The sequence below is a fragment of the Phyllobates terribilis genome, unplaced genomic scaffold (assembly GCF_046119375.1).
Source record: "Phyllobates terribilis strain yellow unplaced genomic scaffold, ASM4611937v1 Scaffold_470__1_contigs__length_1423970, whole genome shotgun sequence".
In the NCBI taxonomy this organism is placed as follows: domain Eukaryota; kingdom Metazoa; phylum Chordata; class Amphibia; order Anura; family Dendrobatidae; genus Phyllobates; species Phyllobates terribilis.
Window position 1 is genome coordinate 1,174,768 of NW_027363230.1, and position 26,300 is coordinate 1,201,067.

Sequence of the window (26,300 nt, forward strand, 5' to 3'; positions counted from 1 at the left end):
GCTCCGCTCCGTACGCCTCGTACACGTGCGACTCCATACACACGGCTCCGCTCCGTACACCTCGTACACACGCGGCTCCGCTCCGTACACCTCGTACACACGCGGCTCCGCTCCGTACACCTCGTACACACGCGGCTCTGCTCCGTACACCTCGTTCACACGCGGCTCCGCTCCGTACACCTTGTACACACACGGCTCTGCTCCGTACACCTCGTACACACGCGTGGCTCTGCTCCGTACACCTCGTACACACGCGGCTCTGCTCCGTACACCTCGTACACACGCGGCTCCGCTCCGTACACCTCGTACACACGCGTGGCTCTGCTCCGTACACCTCGTACACTCGCGGCTCTGCTCCGTACACCTCGTACACACACGGCTCCGCTCCGTACACCTCGTACACACGCGTGGCTCTGCTCCGTACACCTCGTACACACGCGGCTCTGCTCCGTACACCTCGTACACACGCGGCTCTGCTACATCCACACTGTAAACCCCTCCTGACCCCACACATAAACTTCAGCTCATCCAGCACCATGACAACCAGCACAGCAGAGTCCTGCATCCACTGAGGCCCCTGATCATGTGACCCCTGACTCCTCCCCTCCTGTGACCTCATCACAGCTCCTGTGCGCACAGAGCAGCAATATATGTGGTGGCGGCTCTGCAGGTGGAGGTATGTGGAGACCCCATTACTGGGCGCAGGGGGCATTAACCCCTTCAGCACGGAGACTTTTGGGGTCTTGTGTTGCCCCTTTATAAGAATCATAAGGTTTTTGTTCTGTTTCCTGTAATAGATACATACGACCCAACTATGGAGACAGGAAGGGAGGAAACGTATTGTTCTCATAGTACAGGACCCCTTTACTGCCCCACAGTGTAATGCCCCCATTATGCCCCTTATGCAGGATGTATGATGCCCCCCACACAGTGCAATGCCCCCATTATGCCCCTTATGCAGGATGTATGATGCCCCCACACAGTGTAATGCCCCCATTATGCCCCTTATACAGTATGTATGATGCCCTCACACAGTGTAATGCCCCTATTATGCCCCTTATGCAGGATGTATGATGCCCCACAGTGTAATGCCCCCATTATGCCCCTTATGTAGTATGTATGATGCCCCCACACAGTGTAATGCCCCCATTATGCCCCTTATGCAGGATGTATGATGCCCCCACACAGTGTAATGCCCCCATTATGCCCCTTATGCTGTATGTATGATGCCCCCACACAGTGTAATGCCCCCATTATGCCCCTTAAGCAGGATGTATGATGCCCCCCACAGTGTAATGCCCCCATTATGCCCCTTATGCAGGATGTATGATGCCCCCACACAGTATAATGCCCCCATTATGCCCCTTATGCAGTATGTATGATGCCTCCACAAAGTGTAATGCCCCAATTATGCCCCTTATGTAGTATGTATGATGCCTCCACACAGTGTAATGCCCCTATTATACCCCTTATGCAGTATGTATGATGCCCCCACAGTGTAATGCCCCCATTATGCCCCTTTTGCAGTATGTATGATGCCCCCACAATGTAATGCCCACATTATGCCCCTTATGCAGTATGTATGATGCCCCCTCAGTATAATGCCCCCATTATACCCCTTATGCAGGATGTATGATGCCCCCACACAGTGTAATGCCCCCATTATGCCCCTTATGCAGGATGTATGATGCCCCCACACAGTGTAATGCCCCCATTATGCCCCTTATGCTGTATGTATGATGCCCCCACACAGTGTAATGCCCCCATTATGCCCCTTAAGCAGGATGTATGATGCCCCCCACAGTGTAATGCCCCCATTATGCCCCTTATGCAGGATGTATGATGCCCCCACACAGTATAATGCCCCCATTATGCCCCTTATGCAGTATGTATGATGCCTCCACAAAGTGTAATGCCCCAATTATGCCCCTTATGTAGTATGTATGATGCCTCCACACAGTGTAATGCCCCTATTATACCCCTTATGCAGTATGTATGATGCCCCCACAGTGTAATGCCCCCATTATGCCCCTTTTGCAGTATGTATGATGCCCCCACAATGTAATGCCCACATTATGCCCCTTATGCAGTATGTATGATGCCCCCTCAGTATAATGCCCCCATTATACCCCTTATGCAGGATGTATGATGCCCCCACACAGTGTAATGCCCCCATTATGCCCCTTATGCAGTATGTATGATGCCCCCATTATGCCCCTTATGCAGTATGTATGATTCCCCCACACAGTGTAATGCCCCCATTATGCCCCTTATACAGGATGTATGATGCCCCCACACAGTGTAATGCCCCCATTATGCCCCTTATGCAATATGTATGATGCCCCCACACAGTGTAATGCCCCCATTATGCCCCTTATGCAGTATGTATGATGCCCCCACACAGTATAATGTTCCCCCAGTGTCGCCTGAGGTCCTGCACTTGGAATGATTCTTCTGGAAAATGGGTTTCCTTCTGCCTGCTCCCCTACATGTAGACCCTCGAGCATGTATACAGGCATGTAGGGGAGCAGGCCTTACTAGATATCGAGGCTTTGTACAGTAATCTACTGCATGATGATGGTATCAGAGGAGTAAGACATTTCTTGAAATCGAGATCGATAGAGTGTAGCAGACATAATGACTTCATGGAGGATCTTCTAAAATTCGCTATTACTCATAACTTCTTTCTTTTTGACAGGAAGTACTTCCACCAGCTCAGGGGTACTGCGATGGGGAGCCTCTGTGCCCCCTCATATGCTAACTTATCCCTAGACTTGTGGGAGGAATTCACAATATTCAGGGATGATCATAAGTGATGGCATCCATATATTGGGGTACAGTATAGATATATTGACCACATTTTTATCATCTGGTCAAGGACGAGTGAACAGTTTCTTGCATTTGTCAGGGAACTCAATATCAATAGCGATGGCCTTAGATTTACATCTGAGTTTAATTATTACCAGTTGCCTTTCTTGGATGTACTAATCTAGAAATAACGAGATGGGACCCTAGGGACACTCATCTACCATAAACCTACAAGCACTAATAAACTATTGAAATGGGATAGCCACCACTGAAAAAGAGAATACCCAAGGGCCAGTTTTTACAGTTGAGAAGGAACTGTTCTAATGTCACAGATTTTAATATACAGACAATAGACATTAACACCAGATTCATGGAAAAAGGTACCCACAGTACAGTTTAGATTCCGCACGATTGTTTGCAGAAAAACAGGAGAGACAGACAATCCTCCATACCTAACCAAGAGAGCAAGAAAAAGATGGGACAACACGAGTAATAGGAACTGAGTAACGGTATCTTTAATATCCTCAGAAAACACTAGGATGTACTTGTGGCCGACGCGGACCTGAGGGTGCTGTGTGATCTACTCCCACAATAACTTTCAGAATTGGTCAGTCAGTTAGGGACCATTTAGTGCATAGTGTCTATAAAAAACCAAGGGGACTTGGCTAGATAGAAGAATCTGTGGTTTCTTTAGATGTGGAGAATATTGTACGTGTAATTGGATGAGACATGTAAATCTTGTTCCTCTACTGGTAAAACCATTGTTCAGAAGGATTATTCCAACTGTAAAACCTCGGGACTTGTATATATGGCCACATGCACCTGCCCCTAGATTATGTAGGCAAGGTCAAGAGGGAATCTAGGAGTAAGGTGGGGTAGCATCTGGGCGATATATGCCATGGTCGGGACACCCCATTAGCGAGACACATGAACAGTGTACATCGAGTTGAAACCGGAGACATCTCCTTTTGTATCATTGAGGTGGTTAAACCCAATGTGAGAGGAGGTGATCTCAATAGATGTATCCTCAAAAAGGAAAGTGAGTGGATTTCCAGATTGGATTCACTAGACCCTAAGGGACTCAATGAGCAAATTTCCTGTGCCTGTTTTGTGTGAATACAGCCCCATTCTGGATTACATTTTTGGATTTTATACTCTACCCATTGCTACTCAGTTCTCTGTGAATGAGGTTCACATATTGTTGTACTTCATCGAGATATCTGAGTTTCTATATCAGAATTATTTCTTATCAGTTATATCCCACTTATACTATTAAGTAACTAACAAGTGTGGGTTCCTTGTGTATTTCTAATTGTGTAATAGGGGTCAAATTTGACCATTTAGGAATATACTTTGGCCATCATCCCATATTTTTTGTAGTGACAAAGTAGATCTACATGTCTATTGCATGATGGGAGGATGTGCAGTACTTGTTTTTAGTCTCCCATGACGCTGACCTCAGAGACTGGACTTTTCTATATTGGTGAAATGCAATCCAAATCCATTATGCGCTTCAGCGTGGAACTCATGCTTATGGACATGCGCAGTCTCAGAATGATCCTAGATGTGCTTCAGCGTGTAACACAACTACGGGCATACGCAGTTCCGGGTACTACTGGCACGGTGGGAATCAGTTTATCTGGCGTTTCAGTGTAAACACATGCACACTAGGGGATGGACATTATCGGACTTCTAGCTCATGAGAAGTAGCGCAGACGCAGTACATTATTGTAGACCGGCTCCATTCTATATACAGTGGGTACGGAAAGTATTCAGACCCCTTTAAATTTTTCTCACTCTTTGTTTCATTGCAGCCATTTGGTAAATTCTAAACAGTTCATTTTGTTTCTCATTAAAGTACACTCTGCACCCCAGACTTTGTGGAAATTTCTCCCATCTCCCTACTGCATTTCTGGAGCTCAGTCACAGTGATTTTGGGGTTATTCTTTACCTCTCTCACCGAGGCTCTTCTCCCACATTTGGTCAGTTTGGCTGAACGGCCAGGTCTAGGAAGGCTTCTGATGGTCCCAAACCTCTTCCATTTAAGGATTATGGAGGCCACTGTGAACCTTGAGTAATGCAGAAATTCTTTTGTAACCTTGGCTAGATCTGTGCCTTGCCACAATTCTGTCTCTGAGCTCCTTGGGCAGTTCCTTTGAGCTCATGATTCTCATTTGGTCTGATGTGATCTGTGAGGTCTTATATAGACAGGTGTGTGCCTTTCCAAATGAAGTCCTATCAGGTTAATTAAACACAGTTGGACTCCTATGAAGGAGTAGAACCATCTCAAGAAGGATCACAAGGAAATGGACAGCATGTGATTTAAATATGAGTGTCTGAGCAAAGGGTCTGAATACTTATGACCTTGTGATATTTCAGTTTTTCTTTTTTAATAAATTTCAAAAAAAATCTACATTTGTTTTTTTTCAGTCAAGAAGGGGTGCAAAGTGTACATTAATGAGAAAAAAAATGAACTTTTTAGAATTTACCAAATGGCTGCAATGAAACAAAGAGTGAACAATTTAAAGGGGTCTGAATACTTTCCGTACCCACTGTAAAGCGGTGCTGCACGTAGTGGTTTAGAGGAATGCGGTGTCCACCACTAGTTCCTGGCGCTGTGTGCGTTGTTAGGGGCAGGATGATATCTAAAGGCGGGGGGCGGGATTAGTGAGGGCGCCTGACCCATAGCTGCCAATCCTACAGGGCTGTGTAGTGTGAACTCCGGAAGTGCACGTGTGATGTCACCGGAAGTGACGCGCTGCTCCCAGGAAGCTGTGCATTCCACAAGCCGGTGTAAATGCGTTTCAGTGAGCCGGAAGTTTGAGTGCCAGGGAGAGAGAACGTGCGTTCCACCAGTATAGAGCATAAGACCCCATGGGCATGAGCCAGAGCCTTTGATGGAGTGGAGAAGGATCCAGGAGAGTGGACAAGAATGTGTCAGAGAGGAATAATCTGCAATAAAGGAGACAATATATGAGTAGGATATGGAGATCAAAACATGTATATTATTGACCTATTCAAATTGAAGACCACATTTCCAAATGTAAAATTCATTTTAACATAGGGTCACGTAAGATCCCTGGGTGACAAGTTTATTTATACCAATTGTTCAATGAGAACCAAACTCCAAACATAAAAAAACCTTATATAAAGGCCAGTAGGTCATACTCCCTATTAAGGCTTTTCGGTGAAGGGCACCGTGATGGGCACCAATGTGGCCCCCCCATATGCAAATTGCTTCTTGTCAGCTTTCGAGAGTCAGGTGGTCTACTCTAATCCACTTTTTCAAGAACATTCCATTCTCTGGAAACGTTTCATAGACGACATCTTTTGCATATGGGGGGGTCCCTTAGAATCTTTAGAGGTTTTTCTCCACACTGAACTCCGCATGGCCAGATTTGAGCTTCACCATGACATATCATTCAAGCAGTGTTAGTTTCCAAGGATCAAGGATACACAGGGCCACCTAACAACTGACCTCTATTCCAAGCCCACCGATTGCTATGGCCTATTACACTTTTCTAGCAATCATCCAAGGTCGATGAAGAAATCTATACCTACATCACAATTTCAGAGGGTCAAACAGATAGTGTCCAGTGAAACTATCCGCAATCAGAGGTTACAAGAAATGATAACCAAATTCACTGAACGAGGCTATCCACCTAGCTTCTTGCATCCCCAGGCGTTGTATTCCAGAACTGATCGTCCAAACACTAAGGACAGAATCCCCTTCGTTACACGTTACCTACATCTTACATAAAACCATTAGGAAACACAGGAACATCTTACAAACTGGCTATCCCACGATCCCTGCGTTCCAACAACCCTTCCTACCGTGTTTTAAGAGAGCAACCAATATTAGAGACTCTCTGGTATGTGCCGATTTGGGCACAGCGCACCAAGGTCCTAAACAACGGTTCTTGCAGAATCCCAAAATGGGCACATTCCCATGTCTCCATTGTCGTCAATGCAGCAATGTCCTCAGGTCAACCGAAACGTTTACTTTTGTTTTTGGACTGCATTAAAAAAAATGTTTTCTATAAGAACCATTGAGTGCCGAGGTTATTCTCAATGTCAATTCCAGTGTCAGAAAATTAGACGAGAATTAGCGTTATGGAAGATGAGTCTATGAGAAACGTATTCAGCTGCTGACTCCGAGGAAGAAACTGCTTGTTGTCTGTGGCCTAAAATATAAAGGTTTTATTACTAGATGTAAAGGAAAAAAAATGAAATTCTGTAAAATAATAAATCTCCTTATATGTTTCCCCTCATTATCTCCAATAGTTGTATTATTACACAGGATTTTTATGATGTTACATCTGCTCATCCTCTTCTCTCTACAGTTTCGGATCCTCTCAGTGGAGATATTCTATATAAGAGAATTTTCCTGATTTACCTATCACAGATGGATATGGGCAGAGACAAGATGGCAGAGAGGTTATTACACCTCACCCTAGAGATCCTCTTTCGGCTTACTGGAGAGGTGAGAGATTCTGATGACGTCACATTACATCATTCTTATCTATGGGAATAACAGATGGACAGAACTGGAGAGGTGAGGACTCTGGAAATGTCTAGAGTGAGTTTTATTAATGTGTCTCTCCATAACCAGAGATTAATCACGGGGCCTCCACCTCACCCCCTGATACATGAGGACATCAATGACCAGAAGATCGTAGAACTCACCTACAAGATGATTGAGCTGCTGACTGGAGAGGTGACACTGCTGGGAATGCTGGGACATTATACAGTAACACTATGAAGAGATCGGGGAGATGACGGTATCATTGTATGTGTCAGGTTCCTATAAGGTGTCAGGATGTCGCTGTCTATTTTTCCATGGAGGAGTGGGAATATTTAGAAGGGCGCAAAGATCTGTACAAGGACGTCATGATGGAGGTTCCCCAGCCCCTCACATCACCAGTTAATAAACAGGGCTAAATACACACGGCCTATAATTATCTGTATGTAAAGAATGAATTCAGTCCTTGTATGTGTTTCCTCCAGATCTATCCAGTAAGAGGACAACACCAGAGATATGTCTCCGTCCTTTTCTTCCACATGACTGTAAACAAGAAGATCCCAATGTTCCTCAGGATCATCAGGTAGATGAAGAGAAGGTGACATGAGATTTCCCCTATGATGTGTAGACGGCTGTGAAGGTCTTGTGTTCAGTCTTGTTTTATCCACCATTATTATGTTTTATATTTGTGTAATGAGAACGGTGGAGATGGCAGGATTAGAGCTGATCATAGATGTGACTTCTCTGTCTGTTTGTGACTTTTACAATATTTGTTTCAGTGTGAAGATCTGACCGGTATTAATATTACAGAGATATATGTGAGGGGTGATGAGCAGTGTAAAGAGGAGATTCCTACATATGACTACCCAGGTGAGTAGTAACCACTAAATACAGAGAAGTCGTCACAAATTCTTCTCAGTCCCTGTCTGTGGCTGCTTTATCGGTGGTGTAGTCCGGCCGTATTATAATCGTGTGATCACCATTTTGCCGCTAGACCACAACATTCTCCTCCATCTGAAAATGTTCAAATTACTTGCGAAAATTGTGAAAGTCCTTTTCTATAGCACTTACAACCTGGAAGATCCACCTACCCCCTGGGATTAGATTATGCTGACCGTTACCTGCCCAGGTCTGTAAACTACGAAGCTAAATGACAGCGTATGTAGAATGTGCTGACAAATTAGAAAATCACTTGAAGAAAAATATTATGATGGGCCTCTTAGAGAAAGTGGAGGGTAATGATGCTGTTGGCTTCCTAGAACCCTGATATCTTATTGGATGAATCTACCTTCTCTCCCTTCTGTGCTGCTGAATGTGCTCATATGGTTCCTACAAGACCAGGTCCAGTCTTTCTGGGCAAACTTCACTTTTTTGATCAACAACATTAAATGTCCAGTGAAGGCCAAGTGTGAATTTCTGTACAATAACAACAGAGTTTCCCTTTATTCTGACTGTTCAATTTCTTTTAAAACCAACTAACTTCAAACAGGATTCTGATAAACTATACAGAAAACATTACACCTGTGCCATGATATATCTCTAAGCTGTGCGTGGTTGATGGCTGTAATATACATTTATTCACGCCTGCAGGAGATGTGTTGGCATGGCTCCAGCCCTGGTTTCATGGATTCACTCCACGTCATAAATTCCATTATGTTTTCAATCCTAATAAATTCAGATTACTGCACAATCTCTCCTGAAATGGGGGCGCTAATACTTTCTCTACTCTCCTGGTCAGAACTCATAGTAGCTCCAATGGTCCACCATAAATGAGTGTGACTCCGGTTTAGTGTTGGATTTCTCCCCTCATACATACGTTGTTGTTGGGGATGTTACATGTTTTTATATTCTTTCTTTTTTTTACAAGTTCATTCTGTATGATAGTTTCATTGTGGTGGGATCGGCCTTCCTCACTTATGTGACTCTGTAACTCCCTGGTAGTCTTTAAAAAAGATCTCCATTGCCTTTTCCAAATGCCCGAGATCTAAATTTAAGACACCTCAGCTCTGCACTATTATAAAAAATTTCACTTTAAATGTCTAATATTTCTTCTCATCTGACAGAAACTATTGTCCCTTACGATAGTTTAGATTGCTAAGAGCCACCGAGCCCCATACTCTAATTACCCCAGAGAGGTTTCACCACTAGTTACTCATTTTACTCTGATGAAGACTGTTGAGTTTGATCATTTCAGTAGATGTTTTATTGTGTATAATCACAGTTTTTGACTTTGTAATCCTCTGATTTAACCTCTTCCTGCAGCCAGTTTTGTGTTTCTAAACAGGCCCCATTTTTCAAATCACTTTATGTGGTGATAACTTTGGAATTCTTCACAAAGGATAATAGAAAATAAATGGACCTTACAAATTATTTTCCAACTTCTCTTGAATCTGACAATCCCCTATATACGGCTGTACACTATTATCTGGGCACATGGCAGGTTAAGAAGGGAAGGAGCGCCATTTAGCTATTCTAATGCAGATCTTGCTGGGATAGTGTGCAGACACAATGTATTGGGGGCACTGTTCATGGTCACCTGGAAGCTCAAAAGATGGCCACCACGAACAGGCTTGCCTTATGTAACCCGTTTACAGATTTCACAAATTAATAATAATAATAATAATTTTTTTTATTTTTATAGCGCCAACATATTCCGCAGCACTTTACAAATTTTTGGGGGGACTTATACAGACAATACAGAATAAGCATATCTCATATTGAAAGGAGTGAGGGCCCTGCTCGCAAGCTTACAGTCTATGAGGAAATTGGGGAGACACAAAAGGTAGAATGTACATATATTGTATAATACTGCCTTAATATACTAAATTTGATAAATAATAATACATAGACTGGTCGCCTGCCAGTATATGTGCAGTCCTGACCGAGGCTATTATGTGCATGGTTGGTATGAACCTGAACTTGAAGAAGATTTTAATATGGGGGAAAACTGGGATGGACAACTGGGATGGACAGATAGTGTGTGGAGGCGTTATTCCAGTCTAAAGAAATAGGTTTTTAGGGTCCGCTTGAAACTGTGGCTATTGGGAATTAATTGAACTGTCCTGGGTAGTGCATTCCAAAGAATTGGCGCAGCACGCGAGAAATCTTGGAGACGGGAGTGGGAAGTTCGGATTACGGAGGATTTTAGTTTTAAGTCACTGGCAGAACGGAGGCCACGTGTAGGGTGGTAGACTGAGACAAGGGAGGAGATGTAGGGGGGTACTGAAGCATGGAGCGCTTTGTGGGTAAGCGTGGTAAGTTTAAATTGAACTCTATATTGGATGGGTAACCAATGCAATGACTGGCACAGGGAAGAGGTATCGGTGTAGCGGTTGGCGAGGAATATGATCCTGGCTGCTGCGTTAAGGACGGATTGGAGAGGGGAGAGTTTAGTAAGAGGGAGCCCAATAAGTAGAGAATTGCAGTAGTCCAGACTAGAATGAATAAGAGCTACAGTAAGAGTTTTTGCCGAGGCAAAGGTGAGAAAAGTCCTGATTCTTGAGATGTTTTTGAGGTGTAGATGATATGATCGAGCGAGTGATTTGATGTGAGGAGTGAAGGAAAGATCTGAGTCAAAAATGACCCCAAGACAGCGGGCTTGTTGCTGGGGAGTAATGGTTGAGCCACAAACGGAAATGGCAATATTGGGCACAGGTAGGTTAGTGGAGGGAGGAAATGCGAGTAGTTCAGTTTTTGACAGATTCAGTTTTAGACAGAGGGAGGGCATAAATTACTTCATAAATTTACGTCATAAACACAAATTACTTTGCTCATCATCCTTTAACCCCTCTACATGGATCTGGACTAACACAGAGACCCCTAGGCTTGGGCCACGGTGTTACTTGCTGTTCTGTGGAGTGAGATGGGAAGAAGAATAGTCAGGTAGCCGGGTCAGAACCAAAAGGATAGAGAAAATACAAACTCAGAAGACACAAGAGTAGTCAGTAAATGTGCCGGGGTCACAACAGGAAACAAATTCACAAGCCGGGAGCTGAGCTCAGAGGACTGAACCAGAGGAGAACAAGGCTGTATCTGGAAGTTTCCGGCAATATGCTTCCAGCTTTAGTAGGGTGTGGTGCTCTCCAAATGGCTGAAGCAGGGAGCAGATTACTCCAGCTGGACAGCACATACACCCATACTGCCAGACTGGATGGTACTACAGGTCCCAGGCACCCTAATCTTAGTGGCTGGACAGAGCCTTCGCCGCCCAGAGCTTCTGGTTCTGACGTCTCCTCCATCACCAGCGCCGCCTGCAGAATGAATAAGACGGTGCCTGGTGACAAAAGCAGATGTCGCAGGAGCAGATCCCAGAGGAGATGGGACACACCATTTACAGAAGCCCTAATATAACAAAATGGCAGAAAACCAGAGCAGTAGAAATCCCCATAAAGTGACTCCATTTTGGAAATTATAACCCTCAGTGAATTAATCTATAGGAGAAGTGACTATTTTGACTCCACAGTGTTTTTCTGGAAATTAGCACGCAGTGGATGTTGGAGCGTGAAAATTACAAATATGTCATTTTATTACCCAAACCATAGTGCCTAGATTGTGCTCCAGGAGACACACAACATAAATAAAGTGGGTTCTTCTCATTATAGTAATGCCAAATACATGGAGGCTAAATGAGGTTTAGGCACATAAACTACTGCAAAGCTCATAAGCGAGGGTGAGATCTGACTTTGGAAGAGCGGATATTGCTGGATTGGTTTATGGAAGCCATGTTACTTTTCAAAAGCCTTTGAGCCACTAATAATGTGGAAACCTCTGTTTTTCCATTGACAGATGATGGACCTGAGTGGGGACTTGTTTTTTGTCAAATAAGTAGAAGTTTTTATTGGTATTATTTTCGCCTACATAACATCATTTGGTGGCTTTTTATTCCATATTTGGGAGGCAGAATGAAAAAACAGTTGAACACCACGCTCTACTGATCCATCCTATGAGGTTTTCTATTAGACAGTCATTGTTCTGGTGAATAAGTGATTTTTTTTTATATAACTTGCCTTTTTACGGACAAATTAAGTAGAAATGTTAAAAAATATAAAATTCAAGGATTTTTTATTAAAAATAATAATTGGTTTTATTCTTGGCAGATGACTGTACCAGGAGATCAGAGGGACAGCTGACATCTTCAATTTTCAAATCAGATAATTTTGAGATCTCACAGGATACAATTGAAGTGAATGCCATTTCTCCAGATATACCATCATCCCTTCACAGCAAAGATCTGTCATCTGATCCTTTGAAACACGTCCTGTCTTCTGATTTATTACCGACTACTAAGGAAAATCATAGTCACAAAATAAGCATTAAAAAACGAACTGCTCCTAAAGCAAAGAAGACATTTTCACGTTCAGAATATAGAAATAGTTTTCCTCTCAAAAAGTCTTTTCTTAAACATCAAAAAATTCACACAGCAGAGAATAGATTTTCTTGTTCAAAGTGTGGGAGATGTTTTAATCAGAAATCAGATCTTGTTAGGCACCAGAGAACTCACACAGGAGAGAAGCCATTTTCCTGTTCAGAATGTGGGAAACGTTTTACAGAGAAATCAACTCTTATCACACATCAGCGAACTCACACAGGAGAGAAGCCTTTTTCATGTTCAGAATGTGGGAAATGTTTTACAGAGAAATCAAATCTTATCGTACATCAGAGAACTCACACGGGAGAGAAGCCATTTTCCTGTTCAGAATGTGGGAAATCTTTTGCAACGAAATCAAATCTTATCAAACATCAGAGAACTCACACAGGGGAGAAGCCTTTTTCATGTTCAGATTGTGGAAAATGTTTTGGACACAAATCATATCTTAATAAACATCAGAGAACTCACACAGGGGAGAATCTTTTTTCATGTTCAGAATGTGGAAAATATTTTACAGAGAAATCAACTCTTATCAACCATCAGAGAACTCACACAGGAGAAAAGCCATTTTACTGTTCAGAATGTGGGAAATGTTTTACAGAGAAATCAACTCTTACCAAACATCACAAAACTCACATAGGGAAGAAGCCTTTTTCCTGTTCAGAACGTGGGAAATATTTTAAAAATAAATGGAATCTTATTATTCACCACAGAACTCACACAGGGGAGAAGCCTTTTTCATGTTCAGAATGTGGGAAATGTTTTAACCAGAAATCGGATCTTGATAAGCACCAGAGAACCCACACAGGGGAGAATGTCGCAACTACACCCAACTAGTCTCTGTAGAGACTAGAAAGGCCCTAGCTGCACAACTAAAAACACCACCACACACCTAACTAATAAGCCATTGAGGAGTTTCTCATACCCCCAGAGGAACCAGAGGGGAGGCTGCAACACACTGTCAACCAGGGGAAAGGAAAGTATGAAGTAAAATACGAAAACCCTGAATGAGAAACAAAAACACATTCATATAGGGCAAAGAAGGTAAGCTAAGGAGAACCAAAAATAAAAGGAACAAGTATAATCTCCCCGAAACCTAACATTGTTAGAATAAAAAGGTACTCGGAGGGAAAGCAAAGTGACCGGGAGGATAGTTTCACCTTTGTGGTGAAACTTATAAAATTCATCCTCACCAACTGGAAATGTAAACCTGTCCGTTTATAATGACCACGGACAAGATAAAGATTCCCAACTCACATCAGGACCACAAGATCCCAGATACTTTCAGCTGCATCACAATGAACTTAATTATATGTTCCAAATGTCCAACTGTCCAACTGGGAGTCTGTATGTAGGGGAGACAGGGCAAAAACTTAAAACAAGGATGAATTCTCATCGCCATACAATAAAAGGAAAAAAAAGAATAGATCTACTTGTGGCCAAACATTTTTACGGCCACAGCTGCTTCTCCCTCTCCCATACTGATAGTTCTGCTTCACTTCACTTGTCTTATCTTTTGCATTATTCCTGTGCCCTGTTGTGTATAAATATGTGACTCTTCAGATTTTGTATTATACTATGTCTACCGAAGAGATCTGAGTAGTCTCGAAAGCTTACTGACTAATGGCTAACTGAAAAGATGGTATCAACCACTGAGGACTTTCAAACTTTAATGTTTTTCTCCAAACAGCAATTTTAAGATCTCTCCACAGGTGTTCAATGGGATTTAGGTCTGGATTCATTGCTAGTCAGAACTGTCCAGCACTTTGTTTCCATCCATTTTCTGGGTGCTTCTTGAAGTATGTTTGGGGTCATTGTCATGCTGGAAGACCCATGACCTAGGACGCAAACCCAGCTTTCTGACACTAGGCACTACATTGTGCCCCAAAATCCTTTGCTAATCTTTCATGATGCCTTGCACATGATCAAGGTACCTGACCAAAGGCAGCAAAACAACCCAAAAACATCTTTGAAGCGCCACCATATTTGACTGTATGTGTTGTAAATTTATTGATTATGTTGCGCTCCTTGGACAGAGGAACATCCGGATCTCTAAAGATGGACTTATAACCTTGAAATTATTGATATTTTTCAACAATTTTGGTTCTCAAGTCCTCAGACAGTTCTCTTCTCCTTTTTCTGTTTTCTCCATGCTTAGTGTGCCACACATATGCACACAATGCAAAGATTGAATCAATTTCTCCCTTTTTTATCTGGCTTTAGCTGTGATTTTCATATTGCCCACACCTGTTACTTGCTACAATTGCGTTTGAACAAGCTTCACATGGTTGAAACAAAGTTGTTTAGCCACAATTTTGGCAAGGTGTCAATAATTTTGTCCGACCTATTTTATGTGGTTTTGTTTGAAATTATGTTCAATTTGCCTATTTTTTCTGTGTTTTCTTGTGTTGTTCCAATACACACAAAGGAAATAAACGTGTATAACAAAACATGTAATTGCAATAATTTTCTGGGAGAATTACTTTTCTAGAACAATTTCAAGGGAGCCAACACTATGACCATGACTTGTTTTTGTTGCCTTTTTAATTTGTTGCAGCATATCATCCTCTTCATGTTCAGCTATATTAGGAGGCTTGTAGCAAAGTCCAGTTAGCAGCTTTCCATTATTGCCACTTCCATGTACATTACCCATACTGATTTTACATCCGGGATGTAAAGCTCAAAACATGCAGAGGGCCAAAATGAAAAACTTGGACAAAGTCGTGGACCAACCAGTATACAGTATAATGGGCCCCATATAGTCCTCCATACAGAATAATGGGCCCCACATAGTCCTCCATACAGTATGATTGACCCCACATAACTTTCCATACAGTGTAATGGGCCCCACATAGCTTTCCATACAGTATAATGGACCCCACAAAGTCCTCCATGCAGAATAATGGCCTCACATGGGTGTGGTGGTTCTGGTGTTGTGGGTCAAATATAATCACCAAGAGTTGGGCATATGTGCTTTACATTGTCGAAGCTGCCCCCCATGTCGTCATTGAGCTTGAGGTCTTAAGTTGATTTTAACGAAAATACACACCCCTCTACTTATTTTTCTTTCCTATCCATTTGAATGTAGTGTAATCCTCTATGTTTGTCACCCAGTCATGGCTTTCATCCAGCCAGGTTTCTGTAATGCCCACCACATCGTAATCTGAGGCTGACCTAAGAGTCTCTGATTCATTCATTTTGTTTTCAAGACTTCTTGCATTTGCTTGCAGACATTTAATACTATTAACACATTTACTACTGCTACTCGCCTACTTACTTTCCTTGAATGTCTCACTCTCTGTCTAATCTACCCCCTTATTTGCACAGCTACCCTCGCTCCCCCCAGATCCTAGGTTGAAAGCTCCTCCATCCATCTGACCATTTTTTCCCCCAGCACATCTGCATTCTCCCCATTGAGGTGCAGCCTGTCCCTATTGTAGAGCCTGTAGCCGACAGAGAAGTCAGCGCAGTTCTCCATGAACCTAAACCCTTTCTTCCTGACAGTTATCTTCTTAAGTTCCTGCTGACTTTCTAGTGACGTAGTGGAATCAGCAGTATTTCTGAAAACACCACCTGTACTTCAGCTTCTCTCCTAATTCCCTGTAATCATTTTTAAAGACCTTTCACCTCCCTCTAACTTTGTCATTGGTACCAATGTGTACCATGACTGCTGGGTTTTCCCCAGCCCCACCCAATAATCTGTCTATCTGATATCATGAAAATCCCCGTTAGGGGCACACAAAATGTGTGTGTTCTCGTCTTAGTTGTCTGCCGCCAAATTGTATATAGGATCTATACGGTCGGAGAAATCACAAATGAACACTGAGTAGTGTCTCAAATAGGCTTTTTATAGGAAAAATCAGGAACCTTTCCACACATTACCTCATTGCCTTATCTCATAATTATGGCTGACATCTGTCGCTAATGAGTCATTATTTTAATATGTAAACAATTAAGTCAAGCTGACTCTCAATTAAATCAATTAAGTCCGTCTTGCACTTAAGGTTCAAAGGTCAATCAGAATAGTCACTTATCTTTTGTTATTCTGTAATTTCCCTAAAAGAAATAAAGATCATTAGCAAGCTCAATTTATCAGATTAATATGTTAGTCAATAATCATTAGGGATTTTCAATAATTCCATGTTCCACATAGTATGTGGATGTTTGATCATTATGAGGTTATTGGTACAATGTGGTACGAACAGGAGGAGGGCATTTTGGATTGTCTGCAATTCTTAACCCCTTTCCGACCATGTCAGTAATAGTACGTAGCTGTGCCCTGGGCCTATTGGGCCAGCTACGTATTATCACTCGATCTGCGATCGCGCCCGCACACAAGCGGTGCGGGGCATTCGCCGCCGGGTGTCAGCTGATTGTCACAGCTGACTCCCGGTGCTGGGAGTGGTCCTGCACTGCTCCCGGCACATTAACCCCCGCAATGCTGGTGGCAAGGGGGGAGGTGATCGTTACACTCACTTCTCCTGCCGGCGTCCAGCAATGTCTGTGGCGACTTCCGGATGTTGCCATGACAACCCGATGTCGTCATGACAACATCTGGGTCACCAGGAGGCAGGACGTTACTTTGGTCATGCGCAGTGCGCGACCAAAGTAATGTCTCCCCTGTGTGCAGCGCTGACAGGCTGCATGACAAAGGGAGCTGCTGCTCTCTATGCCATGCAGCCGATGAGGCTGCAAAAAGTGAAAGTCCCATAGTGGGACAATGTGTAAAAGTAAAAAAAAATGTAGAAAAGTAAAAAATAAAAAAAATTGTAAAAATATAAAAAAAAAATAAAAAAAATAATCCCCAAAAAATATATTGAACCCATAATATTTATTTATTATGAAAAAAAAAATAAACCAATAAAAGTACACATATTTGGTATCGCCGCGTCCGGAACGACCTGACCTATAAAACTGTCCCACTAGTTAACCCCTTTAGTGAACACGGTAAAAAAAAAAAAAACGAAGCAAAAAAACAATGCTTTATCATCATACCGCCAAACAAAAAATGGAATGACACGCGATCAAAAAGACGAATGTAAATAAAAATGGTACCGTTAAAAACGGCATCTTGTCCCGCAAAAAACAAGCCGCAATACAGCTCCATCAGCCGGAAAATAAAAAGTTATAGCTCTCAGAATAAAGCGATGCAAAAAAATAATTTTTTCTATAAAATCGTTTTTATTGTGTAAAAGCGCCAAAACACAAAAAAAACTATATAAATGCGATACCGCTGTAAATGCACTGACCCGAAGAATAACGCTGCATTATCAATTTTACCACATGCAGAACGGCATAAAAAAAAGCAAAAAAACCAATTCCTGAATTGTTGGTTTTTGTTTATTCTGCTTCCCAAAAATCAGAATAGAAAGCGATCAAAAAATGTCATATGCCCGAAAATGGTACCAATAAAAACGTCAACTAGTCCCGCAAAAAAAAAGCCATCACATGACTGTCGGCCAAAATATGGAAAAATTATAGCTCTCAAAATATGGTGATGCCAACACTAGTCTTTGCAAAAAAGCGTATTTTAGTGTGTGACAGCTGTCAGTCATAAAAACCCGCTATGAATCTGATATTGCTGTAATCGCACCGACCCGAAGAATAAAGTCGTCTAATCACTTATACCGCACGAGGAATGGTGTAAAAAAATAAACTCTAGGGTTACGGTTGTGCTAGGGTTAGGATGGGCTAGGGTTAGGGTTGGGGCTAGGGTTGGGGTTTTTTCAAAAGTAAAGAAAAAAAAAATGATGACAATATGGCGACCAGTGTTGAGCGCAAGTGCTCGCGGGTGTTCGAATGACATACACGAGTCTCCACCCCATATGCTTCGCGGCCCAAAAAAACGTTGCTGGGATCGCCTGCCATGCACGAGCGATCCCCGCATGTTATTTTTTGGGTGTCTAACATCCGTGAAACGTGGGGCGGCGACTCGAGCATGTCATTCGAGCACCCGCGATACATGGTGCATACCCGAGTACCCGATGCAAACTCAAGTAGCGAGCACTTGCGCTCAAAACTAATGACAACTTATTCAATATGATGACCTAATGTTATCAAATTCTGTCGTACCTTTGGGTTCAAAATGTACACTATACCCCTTGATAAAATTCTTGAGAGGCCTAGTTTCCAAAATGGAGTCACTTGTGGGGGGTTTCCACTATTTTGGCACATCAGGGGCTCCCGAAATGCAACATGGCGTCCGCCCTTGATTCCAGGCAATTTTGCGTTCAAAAAGTCACACAGTGCTCCTTCCCTTCTGAACCCCAATGTGCGCCCAAACAGTGTATTTTCCCCACATATGGGGTATTGGCATACTCAGGAGAAATTGCACAACAGTTTTTAGGTTCCATTTTCTCCTCTTACCCCTTTGAAACTAAAAAAATTGGGGCAAAAAGATAATTTTTGTGGAAAAAGTTTTATTTTCACGGCTTCATGTTCTAAACTTCTGTGAAGCACCTGGGGGATAAGGGTGCTCACCACACATCTAGATAAGTTCCCTCAGGGGTCTAGTTTCCAAAATGGTGTCACTTGTGGGAGTTTTCAACTGTTTAGGCACATCATGGACACATCCACTAATTATTCAAGCAAATTTTACATTCAAAAAGTCAAATGGCGCTCCTTCCCTTCCGAACCCTGCCGTGCGCCCAAACAGTGGTTTTCCCCCACATATGGGGTATCGGCTTACTCAGGAGAGATTGCACAACAAGTTGCATGGTGCAATTTCTCCTGTTACCCTTATGAAAATGCAATACTGGGGACTGAAAAACATTTTTGTGGGAAAAATGTGAAAATTTTATTTTCACGGCTCCATGTTATAAACTTCTGTGAAGCACCTCAGGGGTTCAAGATGCTCACCACACATCTAGATAAGTTCCCTGAGGGGTCTAGTTTCCAAAATGGTGTCACTTGTTGGTGGTTTCCACTGTTTAGGCACATCAGGGGCTCTCCAAACGCAACATGGCGTCCGCTAATTATTCAAGCAAATTTTACATTCAAAAAGTCAAATGGCGCTCCTTTCCTTCCGAACCCTGCCGTGCACCCAAACAGAGGTTTTCCCCCACATATGGGGTATCTGCGTACTCGGGAGAAATTGCACAACAAATTTTGGGGTCCATTTTTTCCTGTTACCCCTGCAAAAATAAAAAAATTGGGGTCTAAAGTAACATTTTTGTGAAAAAAGTTAAATGTTCATTTTTTTCTTCCCCATTCCAAAAATTCCTGAGAAGCACCTGAAGGGTTAATAAACTTCTTGAATGTGGTTTTGAGCACCTTGAGGGGTGCAGTTTTTAGAATGGTGTCACTTTTGGGTATTTTCTGTCATAAAGGCCCCTTAAAGTCACTTCAAATGTGATGTGGTCCCTAAAAAATATGGTTTTGTAAATTTTGTTGGAAAAATGAGAAATCGCTGATCAACTTTTAACCCTTATAGCACACTAACAAAAAACATTTTTAGTTCCAAAATTGTGCTAATGTAAAGTAGACATGTGGGAAATGTTATTTATTAACTATTTTGTGTGACCTATCTCTTTGATTTATTGGAATAAAAATTCAAATTTTGAAAATTGTGAAATTTTCTCCAAATTTCCAATTTTTTCACAAATAAACGCAGGTGATATTGAAGAAATTTTACCACTATCATGAAGTACAATATGTCACAAAAAAACAGTCTCAGAATCAGCGGGATCCATTGAAGCGTTTCAGAGTAATTACCTCATAAAGTGACAGTGGTCAGAATTGTAAAAATTGGCCTGGTCATTAACGTGCAAACCACCTTCGGGGGGGGTAAAGGTGTTAATACATAAAAGTATGGAGTTCCATTTTCATATAACTTCCATAATAATACATATATTTATCTATAACACCCCAAATTAACTTAGGAATAATCTTAAGGACCATAATCTTTCCACTTGACGAGATAATGCAGACCTGACCCACCTGGAACCAAGAATTCGCCTTACTTCATACTCCCAATACACTTCCAAATCCGCCTCAATTATGTCTTGAGGTCCCCTCAAATTTTTTTAAAAGAGAAGAATGGAAAGAATTATTGATTTTCCAGGCAATAGGAAGTTGCAACTTAACTGTCACAGAATTTTAAATTTTAATAATTTTATAAGGACCTACAATTTTAGGTGCAAACTTTCTAGATGTGATCTTTAAGCGCAGATTTTTTGAGAACAACCACACAAAATCCCCCACCCTAAAGACAGGAGCCTTCCTAGATCTGCGGTTAGCAACTCTTTTGGCCCAATCACTATCTACCAAAAGATACATTTCGACCTCCCTCCAATCCTTAAAGAGGTTGTCCACTACTATTAACAATGCCCCCATGGATTTAAATTGTGCCAAGTTTTTTTGTAAATACCTTGCTTGTTCTTTATTGCCTGTGAGCGGCGCTATTGCTGGCCGCTCACCAGCCATCACGTGACCCCGGCTGCAGCCGACTCCGACATCCGCTGATGTCACGTCAAGTTCCGGCTGCAGTCAGGCGTGAGCAAGTGACGCACTCCCCCTTGAGTGATGGGCTGTGGTCGGGGTTTCACCGCACATCACAGCCCAGATCCACCGTGCGCTTTCCCTCTCTGCTTTAGTTGGGAAAGAGCAATAAAAAATTGAATTGCACTCGGACCAATGTTAATGAATGAATGACATCTCATCTGCAATTTTTTTTCTGAGCTGAAATCAGGCTGATTCACAGCATGCTACGATTTGCCACGTATCTCAGACGAGACTCGCCAATGCAAGTCAATGGGTGCGTGAAAAAAAACGCACGCACAGCACTCGGACCATGTGAGTGGCATCCAATTTTCATGCACCCGTCTCTTTAAAAGCTGGCAATTAATCAGCCGCATACAGTTACAATACATCGGTGCCCAACAATTTAGAATGGAAAGAATAGCTATACACATAGAATAGATAGAAAGGTGTCAGTCATGTATATAATTAGTACAGTGACTGTGTTGGTTACTGTACTTGTCATTTATTGTTAAATTAAAGGATTTATTAAAAAAAAATTGGTGTGGGATCCCCCGTAATTTTATAGTCTAGCAGAGGTTAAGCAGACAGCTTGGGCAGATTTTTGAAGCCAGGGAAAAGTGTAATACCCACGGAGCTTCCCAGGCTACTAATATCAGCCCCCCAGCTGAATACTTAGCCTTTACAGGCTATTAAAATGGGGGACCCCCAAAAAAATTGACGTTGGGTCCCCCTATTTAACAGCTAGCAAAGGCTATGCAGACAGTTGGGGACTATATTAGCCTAGGAAGGGGCCATGAATATTGGCCCCCTCCGAGGCTCGAAACAGCAGCCCTCAGCCGCCCCAGAAGTGGCGCATCCATAGGATGCACCAATTCTGGCTGGCTCTGCCCACTGCCCTGTAGTGGTGGCAGTGGGGTTATAGGGTTGGGGTTGATGTCAGCTTATAAGGCCAGCTGACATCAAGCCCGGTTAGTAATGGAGAGGCGTCTATAAGACGCCCCCATTACTAACACCGTGGTGAAAGTGATATGTGAAATAACTACAACACCATGAATAAAATATTTTATTTGAAATAAACACAGAGACCTTTTATTGTTCTTTATTAAACCCTACTTACCATAATGTCCATTCCAGCTGAAGCCAATGTCCCCTGCAACAAAAGTTAAATAATAAAGCAACCTCATCTTTACCTAACTAGAAACACTAGCGATCTTAGGCCACGGTCCTACTATCAGTATTTGGTCAGTATTCGGTCAGTATTTTTTCTCAGGAGTGGGAGCCAAAACCAGGTGAACAATCAGAGAAAAGGTATAATAGAAACAAGTCACCAATTCTGCATTTATCCCCCATTCCTGAGAAAAAATACTGACCGAATACTGATAGTGGGACTGGGGCCTTAGAATAAAAAAATTCATTGTATTGACATCAGGGGTATAGATTTGAGTAACTAACTCAAAACCAATGAGGAATAAAGTGCAGATTTTTGGGAGCACATGATACAATATATACAGTTGAAATCAGAAGTTTACATGCACTATATAAAAAGACACATATGCATGTTATTCTCAATATCTGACATGAAATCATAATAAATCTTTCCCGTTTTAGGTCAATTAGAATTACCATCATTTTTTATATTTGCCAAATGCCAGAATAATGAGAGAGAATGTTTTTAAGGCATTTTTATTACTTATTGCAAAGTCAAAAGTTTACATACATTTCATTAGTATTTGGTACCATAGACCTTAAACTGAATGACATGGGTCAAACGTTTGGTATATCCTTCCAGAAGCTTCTCACAATAGTTGGTCGGAATTTGGGCCCATTCCTCCTAACAAAACTGGTGTAACTGATCCAGGTTTGTAGGTCACCTTGATGCCACCTGCCTTTTCAGCTTTGCCCATAAATTTTCAATAGGATTGAGATCAGAGCTTTGTGATGACCACTCCAAAACATTGACTTTGTTATCCTTAAGACACTTTGTTACCATTTTGGCAGTATGCTTCGGGTTATTGTCCATTTGGAAGACCCATTTCCGCCCAAGCTTTAACTTCCTGACTTATGTCTTGAGATGTAGCTTCAGTATTTCCACATAATCTTCTTTGCTAATGATGCCATCTATTTTATGAAGTGCACCAGTCCCTCCTTCAGCAAAACCCCACAACATGATGCTGCCCCCCTATGTTTCACAGTTGGGATAGTGTTCTTAGGCTTCCAAGCTTCTCCCTTTTTCCTCCCAATGTAACAATAGTCATTATGCCCAAAAAGTTGAATTTTAGTTTCATCAGACCACAGGACGTCTCCAAAAATTAAGGTCCTTTTTCCTGTGTGCATTTGCAAACATTAATCTGGCTTTTTTATGTCTCTTTTGGAGTAATGGCCTCTTCCTGACAGAGTGGCCTTTCAGCCCATGTTGATATAGTACTCGTTTCACTGTGGATATTGACAAAATCTTACCAGCATCCGCCATCATCTTCACAAGGTCTTTTGCTTTGGTCCTTGGGTTGATATGTACATGTCGGACCAAAGCACGTTCATCTCTGGGACACAGAACCCGTCTCCTTTCTGAGCGGTATGATGGCTGGACATTCCCATCTTGTTTGTTCTTGTGTATAATTTGTAGCGTCGGCGTCCCTGCCTCCTGCTAGGCAGGGACGCTGTTCCCCTCACCTCTCCGCTCCGTGCCCGGCATCTTCCTCCCACTCTGCTGGCAGCGCGCGCTCCTTCCCGGCCACGGTGCTTAGGGCGCGGGCGCGCTCCCCCTCTCTTAAAGGGGCCGTGCGCGTCGTCCTAAGGAGTCCCCGGCCAATGGCCGGAGGACTTCACCATATATAAGGCACCTCCTCCAAAATGGAGGTGCCCGAGCAATGTTGTAGCACAGTTCATCACTCTGCTTCAGCCCTCAGGTCCCGTTTCCAGTTTCCTGCCAGTTTCCTGTCTGATACCTGCCTGTCTCGTGGCTACCTGCTACTATTCCTGCGGTCCGACAGTCTGCCTACCAGCCCTGCCAGTCTGTCTATGGATCCGTCTGCCCGCTCACGTGGGAGCGCACATCTGCTACCTGCCTGCTAGCCTACCTGGAGGCTCCGCCGTCACGTGCTGTGACCACCTGCCTGTCCAGAGACTCTTGCCCGCTCACCTGGGAGCGCTCACCTGCTACCTGTCTGCTAGCCTACCTGGAGGCTCCGCCGTCACGTGCTGTGACCACCTGCCTGTCCAGAGACTCTTGCCCGCTCACCTGGGAGCGCTCATCTGTTACCTGTCTGCTAGCCTACCTGGAGGCTCCGCCGTCACGTGCTGTGACCACCTGCCTGTCCAGAGACTCTTGCCCGCTCACCTGGGAGCGCTCATCTGCTACCTGCCTGTTAGCCTACCTGGAGGCTCTGCCGTCACGTGCTGTGACCACCTGCCTGTCCAGAGACTCTTGCTCGCTCACCTGGGAGCGTCCACCTGCTACCAGCCTGCTAGCCTACCTCGAGGCTCTGCCGTCATTTGCCGTGACCACCCACCTGTCAAGAGACTGTCCCGGTCACTTGCTGTGATCCCCTGCCCGTTTACCCAGAGACTGTCCCGGTCACTTGCCGTGACCACCTGCCCGTTTACCCAGAGACTGTCCCGGTCACTTGCCGTGACCACCTGCCCGTTTACCCAGAGACTGTCCCGGTCACTTGCCGTGACCACCTGCCCGTTTACCCAGAGACTGTCCCGGTCACTTGCCGTGACTACCTGCCCGTCTTCCCTGGGCGCCACCCGCTTCCTTACAAGGGCCACCCCCTTGTATAGTAGCTCAGAGGTTCCGCGTCCCAGACCCGTTACAGTTTGCTCGGGCCATGGAACCCGGTGGCACCCAAGCTCCCTCGCTCTCGGACCTATGTCATGAACTGTCCCGTCAGAGGTCCCAACAGGAGTCCATCCTGGGTCACCTGCGGAATGTCAACTCTCGCCTGGACACTCTGACTGCTCCACCAGCAACCACCGCTAGTGTCATGACTCGCAATCCGGCAGCGCCGCTGCCCACCAATACCATGGTATCCAGTCCTGGACCCCGGCTTTCTGCACCTCCTCGCATCGGAGGAGACTCCGCTCAAACTCGGGGCTTCATAAACCAGTGCACCCTGCACTTTGAACTCTTGTCCCACCAGTTTATCTCCGACCGGTCCAAAGTGGCCTTTATCATGTCCCACCTCACGGGGGAGGCTCTGGCTTGGCTAAATCCTCTATGGGAGAGAGGAGACCCCCTGGTGTCCGACTTGCCAGCCTTTCTCACGGCTTTCCGGAAAGTCTTCGACGAACCAGGACGGAAGACCTCATCCGCATCGTCTCTGCTACGCCTCCGTCAAGGAAATCTCACCGTGGGCCAATATGCCATACGGTTCCGTACCCTTGCTTCGGAGCTGGCCTGGGATAACGACGCCCCGGTGTCTGTCTTCTGGGAGGGTCTGTCCGGCCGTATTAAAGATGAACTCGCCGGTCGGGACATTCCTACCACTCTCGACGACTTAATAACACTTGCCACCCGGATTGACATCCGGTTCCAGGAGCGCGCCAAAGAGGTCACCCGTGAGAGGAGGTTTCCACGCCTAGCCCCCACCTTCCAGAAACCCGTCACTCCCTCCGTTTCTCCCCAGGCACACTCACCTGAGCCTATGCAGGTCGACCAGACCAAGATGGTCAAAACCTGTCAAGACTTACGCCGTGCCGAGGGGAGCTGCTTCTACTGTGGCAGTAAGGAGCACCGGATCCGTACCTGCCCGGAGAGGTCGGGAAACGCCTGTGTCTAGGATCGCTCAGAGAGGTCGTCCTAGACAAGAGTAAACCCTCTCCATCTCTGCTGCTGTCGGTCTCTATCATCTGCGGGGAGAACCGTTATTTTGAACTAGCCCAACTTGACTCTGGAGCTGCCGGGAATCTCATTTCTCAGTCCCTGGTAGAAAAATACCGCATTCCCACCAAACCTCTGGCTGTACCCTTATCTGTCGCTGCCGTGGATGGGGGCCTCTTACCACGTCCCATCCAACTCATCACCGAATCCATTACTCTGCAGGTGGGAATGCTGCACTCTGAGAGCATCTTCTTTCATGTTCTGCCTGGACTCTCTCACGCCCTCTTGCTAGGCCTACC

The 26,300-nt window shown here is 43.9% G+C and overlaps 1 protein-coding gene across 1 annotated transcript in view; it reads left to right on the plus strand.

The window, feature by feature from the left end:
- Window positions 1–611: 611 nt before the first annotated feature.
- Window positions 612–26,300, plus strand: part of LOC141229266 (uncharacterized) — a 51,382-nt gene continuing 25,693 nt past the window's right edge. Inside the window, exons 1-7 of the mRNA XM_073667452.1 lie at window positions 612–676; window positions 7,152–7,291; window positions 7,421–7,525; window positions 7,609–7,744; window positions 7,816–7,913; window positions 8,110–8,200; window positions 12,427–13,526. Coding sequence (XP_073523553.1) covers window positions 7,214–7,291; window positions 7,421–7,525; window positions 7,609–7,744; window positions 7,816–7,913; window positions 8,110–8,200; window positions 12,427–13,526 — 1,608 coding nt within the window. The 5' untranslated portion in view covers window positions 612–676; window positions 7,152–7,213. The remainder of the gene's footprint in view (window positions 677–7,151; window positions 7,292–7,420; window positions 7,526–7,608; window positions 7,745–7,815; window positions 7,914–8,109; window positions 8,201–12,426; window positions 13,527–26,300) is intronic.